The sequence below is a fragment of the Trichosurus vulpecula genome, chromosome 5 (assembly GCF_011100635.1).
Source record: "Trichosurus vulpecula isolate mTriVul1 chromosome 5, mTriVul1.pri, whole genome shotgun sequence".
NCBI classification, from domain to species: domain Eukaryota; kingdom Metazoa; phylum Chordata; class Mammalia; order Diprotodontia; family Phalangeridae; genus Trichosurus; species Trichosurus vulpecula.
In genome coordinates, this window is record NC_050577.1 from 256,004,680 (window position 1) to 256,011,391 (window position 6,712).

At 45.9% G+C, this 6,712-nt stretch overlaps 1 protein-coding gene across 1 annotated transcript in view; it reads right to left on the reverse strand.

The window, feature by feature from the left end:
• The window catches only part of RASSF3 (Ras association domain family member 3), a 101,142-nt gene extending 98,419 nt beyond the window's left edge, over window positions 1-2,723 (reverse strand). Inside the window, exon 1 of the mRNA XM_036760420.1 lies at window positions 2,235-2,723. Coding sequence (XP_036616315.1) covers window positions 2,235-2,363 — 129 coding nt within the window. The 5' untranslated portion in view covers window positions 2,364-2,723. The remainder of the gene's footprint in view (window positions 1-2,234) is intronic.
• Window positions 2,724-6,712: the final 3,989 nt, after the last annotated feature.

A 6,712-nucleotide genomic window follows, 5' to 3' on the forward strand; every position in this document is an offset into this window, starting at 1 on the left:
GCAAAAAGAGCCAAGACAGTTTGGAACCGAAAACCAAAGATGCTATCAAAGAAACAGGTCATCTGACCCCAGAAGAAATGAAGCAAAAGACTGAGATCCACCCCTGCTTTTTTTTCTTCTTCCTCAATGACAGAAACACTCACTGCCTGGATTTTTTAGAAACTTCTAAAATGTGAAGGAGATGCTTGCTCTTGGCCTCAACCTTCATCTATTCTCATTTCATTAACACACATTTGACTCATTATTTAGGAGCACCTCCAGGATCTAATAACATTCTAACAAAAAGGCTTGAAAAGTCATTCCATAAACATTAAGGACCTACTATGTGTGCCAGGCACTGTGCAATGAGCTGGGAATGCAAAGACAGGCAAAAGCCAGCCTGTACTCTTCGGGAGCTCCCAATCTAAAAGGAGAAAACCTCCCCAGACGGGCCTAGGTTTATATTAAGCAAACCCCCTTCACCTTACACAGAATTAGCCCACTTTTATATAGTGCCATCCTAAAACACTTTCTATCCAATGCTTCCCTGTGGATGGTGAGGAATTGACTGGTGTGCTTCCCAACATGGAGCAAAAGCTGCATGTATTTAGAAGAGACGCTGGGATGAAAGCAAGACGGAAACTAAAACCTGACAGTGAGATGACACGGCACCCAAAAAATGTGATTTTTATCTCATCGCCCGTGCCCCTGAACTATTTTCTCCCTCCTAAAAACCTCCAGGAGTAAGTCTGGTTATAAATGTTATTTTTTTTCCCCAAGGCGAACAACAAATTTGTTCCATGACAACCTTCTTTATAATGTGATTGCTGTCAGCATGGTTCAGCTGGCAGGGCTTTTCCCAGCCTCTCCCAGAGCCCAGGGCGGCATGAGTTCAAACCCCAGCCTTGGAAACCCAACCCAAAGTCAGTTCAGTTATGGGAAAGGCACTCAGTGAAATATTGTCATGGTTGGTTAATCTGGCCTAAAAGATCCCTTCTGCCTATCTCTTACAGAAGTAATGAGTCCCCTGATAATCTGCCTCTAAGCAAGACTAGCCAAAGTCTAGAAATATGTTTCCTTCCAATTAAATTGGCTCTGATTAATGGGCTAATTTACCCAGCGAAGAACTTCTGAGAATGTGGATCTATACAAACGTGGTTACATTCGAGAATATCCATCCTGCCCCTGCATGCAGGCATAAAGAGGTCAATGACATGCCAGTTATGACCCTTGAGGTCATAAGGTGGGACAAAGAGAGTCGTCACAGTACGAAGAGAGAAGTCACAGCTGCTCAGCCCCCCGCGGATTTGCCTACAAGAGACAGGTAACACAGTTTCTTAGCTTCCAAAGAGTAGCCCCGCTCATAAGGGCTCACTTAAGTGCTTTGTGAACTGAACGGATTTGAATATTCCGGGTTCACTAGGTGAGCTGGGGCAAGCAAGAGGAGGAACCGGAGGGAGCCCCTCCACCTAACCCTCAACCCCTCTCTCCGACCTAGGAAGTTTGCCACTTTGGATTAACTCCCTTCCCCCACCCCCATTCCTACCACCACCAAGTGTACATCTGCACCCAAAAGAAAGCGAGCAGCAAGCCTTAGCCCATTGCCCCAAGGCAAAGGAGCAGTAGTTACCATATGGTAAGTGTGACAGTGGGGAGTAACAGCAGAACCTTCTCTTTCTCCTCCATTCTCTATGCAGAAAAACATCCCCCACCCCGCCCCTCAATCAGCGCGCATTTATATGGCGTTTCTAAAGATTTTCAAAACGATCAACAATCAGTAAGTAATCAACAAGCAACGAGTAAGCGCTTACTGTGTGCTGTGCACAAAGCAAAGCAAAAGAAAAAAAAAAGCATGGTCCTTTTCCTATCCGTGGACCTCAGTTTCCTCATCTGTAAAAAGGAGAAAACGGAACTGGGTCAAGAGTTCTCAATTTTAGGTCACAGAACCCTTGAGCAATCTGGAGAAGCCCGCGGACCTTCGCAAAGTAAGGTTTTTTTAAATGCACAAAATAAAATACAGAGGATTACAAAGGAGACCAAAGATTAGAAAATTAAGGTGTCACTTTTTTTCCCTTCCAAGTGTACGGATTCTTAGTGAAGAACCTTGGCACTGGAGGTGGTCCACGGTCCAGTTCGATGTCCCACGATCTATGTATGTTCTGTGTATACATGAAGCACACACACACACCAGCCATCTAAGACAACCCTCAAGGGGCGAGGGAGGCTCCGGAGGGGACCCCCGGGGCGCCACTCACTTGCTGGCCGGCGCGGAGCTTGCCCTGGGGAGGTCTTCTGAAAAAGGAGGTCCTGGCGGTGAAGAAGAAGTCCTCCGTGTCCTCCTCCAGGCTGCTGTAACCACTGCTCATGCTGCTGGTCCACGTCATCTACCCGGCGGCCTCGGCCGGGCGAGCAGGGAACCCTCGCCCGCTGCAGCCCCTGGGGCGCAGTGCAGGGAGACCCGGGGTGGGCGCCCTATACCCCACGGCTCGCCCCCACGCGGGGGCCGCAGCAGCAGCGGAGGCTGCTCCGGCTCCGCCTCCAGCCGCAGCCGCCGCCGCTGCAGCAGCTCCGCACGGCCGTGCTCGGTGCTAGGCTTGCCTCTCCCGGGTTGGCCCCCGGCCCGGTCCGGCTTCCTGCCACTTCTAGCCTCCCGCCCTCCTCTCCCAGTCTAGCCCATCCTCCTTTCAAGCCTAGTCCGGCGGAGTCCTCCCCGCCCTCTCCCCTTCCTCCTTCCACTCCTCCCCTACGCTCTCCGAGCCCCTTCGCCACACCCCTTCCCCCCCAGTTCCCCGCCCTGGCCCCCAGCGAGGCGGCCTCCCTTACTTCTTCCGACCTCCCCTCCCTTCTTTCCCTTCCTCCCCCCCACGCCCCATCTCTTTGCAACAACTTTGGGATTTGGGACAACCCTGGGATCTCCTGGGATCCGCCACTCCCTATAGGAAACCGTAGAAAAAAACCTGTCAAACCCCCAGGTGGCTTTCGGTCCCGGCTCCTTCCACCCCTCTAGGTCACTCCGACCCTCTCTGGTCTTTTGCTACTTTGAAAGTCCAGAAAACCAGAGCACAGCCTTAGAAGAGGCTCAAGAGCTATTCGCCATCGATTGCACGTGGTGAGGGGACCTGCAGGCGTCTTAGACATAAACACACGCCATATTTTCCTAGGTTTTCCACATTATGGTGAAAATGACCGGGGTCGGTAAGCCCGTGCACGCAGCCTTCCCTCTGTTGGTATCCAATTTATCCTGCCTACATCTTTGTACCTAATTGTTTGCATGTTGTCCCCTCCCTTTAGACCGAGAGCTCCTCGAGAGCAGGAACTGGCCTTTCTATGCATCCACAGCGCTTAGCACAGTCCCTGGCACATAGTAGGCGCTTAGTAAATGCTCATTGACCTGACTTGGCCTGTGATTTTATTGGCGTGAGGGGCTTTCTTGAAGACAAATGCAGGTCTGCAGATTCTGCAATTTACTGTCTCAGGCCGTAGGAATTCTAAACCTTTCCTTGTGTTCTGGTTCCCTTTTGCAGTCTAGTGTTGGCTAAGGAACCCTCCCTACTCCGGATAACGTCTTTAAATGCATAAAGTAAAATGCATAAGCTTACAAAGGAAACAGACTCGCAAAATGCAGTTTAGTATTTATTCTTTATTTTATTTTCATTTATTAGTACAAAACCAGCTAGTAAAATACAGTTATAAAAATATTTTTTAAAGGCATGGGTCCCAGGTTGACAACCCTCACTAAAGAGATTTGAAACGAACTTCAAATTACTTCTCCCCCAGAAACAAGGCTACGAGCACCTCTCCTGCTCTCTTATTCCACGCCTCACCCCTTTTTTCCCATCCCCCTTCCTTGGACCAGAGTTTCCTGCCTGAATCTGCTGCGGTCTGAGCGTCCGCACTTCCATCAGTAACTGGCCGGAAGCCAGGCCTGGGGGGTGGGGGTGAGAATTACAGCCCCCGTGATCCGGAACCCAAGCAGCTGTCTCCTGTGATTCTCGGCCGGGGGCACCAACGCGAAGCTGGGGATGGCAAGGGAGTGGGACTTTAGCAGGAGCTGGAGGAGTATAGGCCCCACCAGAAGAAGATCCCAAAGGGCATTTAGTCTGAGCCTCAGGCTCAAAAAGGGCCTCAAATGTAGGTTAGAAAATAATAAAATAAAACTAGTATTACTCTTCAACTGAAGTTTTGAACGGTCTGCCTTTTTTTTCTTTAGCAGTTGTGATATTAGGAGAAGGCTAGAATCTTTTTGCAGAGAAAAAAAATTTGCTGAGCGCATTCAAATTGTCTCATTTTTATGTCCTCTTGTTTTTCCGAATCTTAATTTGATTATCAAATGGATAAAAATTAATAAAATAAAAAAATCAAATGATAATTATCATTTTGGTAAACAAAACTTCAACTTTAGTAAGTCTCTTGTGAGTTCTTTTTCTTGTTTACCTTTTCATGCTTCTCTTGATTCTTGTGTCTGAAAGTCAAATTTTCTATTCAGCTCTGGTCTTCTCACTGAGAAAGCTTGAAAGTCCTCTATTTTATTGAAAAATCCATATTTTGCCTTGGAGCATGATACTCAGTTTTGCTGGGTAGGTGATAATTATCATTTTTAATATACTGTGAACCGGCACAGTGGAATCCTGCCTCAAACACTTACTAGCTGTGTGACCCTAGGCAAGTAACTTAACATCTGTCTGCCTCAGCTTCCTTGTTTGTCAAATGGGAATGATAATAACCCCTACCTCCCTATGTGGTTGCGAGATTTAAGAGTTACCTGTAAAGCGCTACATAAACCTTAGTTGCTATGATGGTAAGGAGGAGGAGCAGGAGGAGGCAGCTTGTCTTAGTGGCTTGAGTTCTGAGTTGGGGACTCAAAGCCGGCAAAAACTGGTTTCAAGTCTCCTCTCACTGTGACCCTGGGTAAGTCTCTTACCTTGTCAACGCCCAGGGCAGGTTTCAAAGAGCTGCCAACCTATGCTGGTAGATGAAGTTTTCTCACTGTGGAGTTCCCTGTACCAATGAAATCACAGATCCAGTTCCTATCCCTATTCAGTCCCTTACCTAGGAAGGCAGGGAAGGCAATAAGTATTTACATAGGCCCTACTATGTGCCAGGAATTGTGCACAAATATTATCTCATTTGATACTCACAACAACCCTAAAACGTAAGTATTGTTAACATCTCCATTTTACAGGTGAGGAAACTGGAACAGAATTTAAGAGGCTTGCTCAGGGTCACACAGCTAGTAAGTGTCTGAGGCCAGACTGGAACTCAAGCCTTCCTGGAACTCTAGCCACCACACCATGTCTACTTTGTCTAAGATGGTCTGGAGACACCACTCAGGCACAGATGATAAGGACAGTTATCAGGGTCAGATCTGCCTAAATAATAATGTGACATTTGCTGTGGATATGAGGGGTTGGTCCAGAGAGTTTCCTCTTAAATATATTTAATTTCCACAAAAAATATTGTTTCAACACTTTTTTTCTATTTCTCACTTTCTCCCCCTCCCCATTGAAAAAGACAAAAAAAAAAAGACCCTCATAATAAATATATATAGTCAAGCAAAGTGAATTGGCCATTTCCAGAAAAAAAAATAATTCTCAATGTTCACTTTAGTCCATCACGTCTCTGTCAGTAGGTGAGAAGCATTCATTTGTCCTCATGAGCCCTTTGCAAACATGGTTGGTCACTGTGTTGATTAAAAGTTAAGTCATTCAGAGTTGTTGGTCTTTACAATGTTGTTATTGAATAAATTGTTCTCCCAGTTCTGTGCACATCACTATGTATCAGCCTTCCAGGGTTTCTCTTTTTTGTCCCCCTGGTAAGGTAGGTGCTACAGTGAATAGAGGTCAGGGCCTGGAGAGAAGCACATCTGAGTCCAAATCCAGCCTTACTGGCCGTGTGACCCTGAGCAAACTTCTTAAACCGAGATTTGCCTCCATTTCCTGTCTGTAAAATGGAGATAATAATAGAGCCTACCTCCCAGGGTTGTGGGGATCAAATGAAATAAAGCACTTAGAACATAGTAGGTGTTATATAAATGTTAGCTATTACTATTATAATTCATCATTTCTTACAGTACATAGTACTCCATCACAGTCATATGACACAATTTACTTACCTCAGCATATTCTCCAATAGATGGACACTTCCTTAGTTTTCAGTTCTTTGTCACAATATAAAGAACTGCTCTAAATATTTTTATACATAGGTGTCCTTTTCCTCTTTCTCTGATCTCTTTGGTGTAAGTGGAGATACTTTTTTGCTCTGGGCAGTTCCTACACCAATAAAATCTCAGTTACTGACCAAAGAATTATTACAATCACTACTTTTGGCCTATAGGTTTTGGCTGAAAGGGGAGGACAGTTTTAAAATAAGTCCCAGGGTTTAAATTCATTTTGAACCCTCATTTGTCAAAATAAAAGTGCTCTCAAATGTCTCTACTCAGGATCAGCCTAACAGGAAATAGATGGGACAGTTTAGAGGGCCTCAGAGAAGTGCTCTTCTTCCCCTCTCAGAAAATCTCAAATTTTACAATAAGAGGTTCATTTTGGTTCAGGAGAATACATTTTAAAAATGTAAACTTCCTAGCCTAACCCTCGGAGAGAAGACATCAGTCATTTACACCTGGAGGACCGGGGACAAGTAAGTCATCACATTTCTTAGCTTCATTTTCCCCATCTCTGCCATGAAGCTGTTAGACTAAAGGATGTCTCTTTCCTCTTAGCATCTAGCTGAGAAG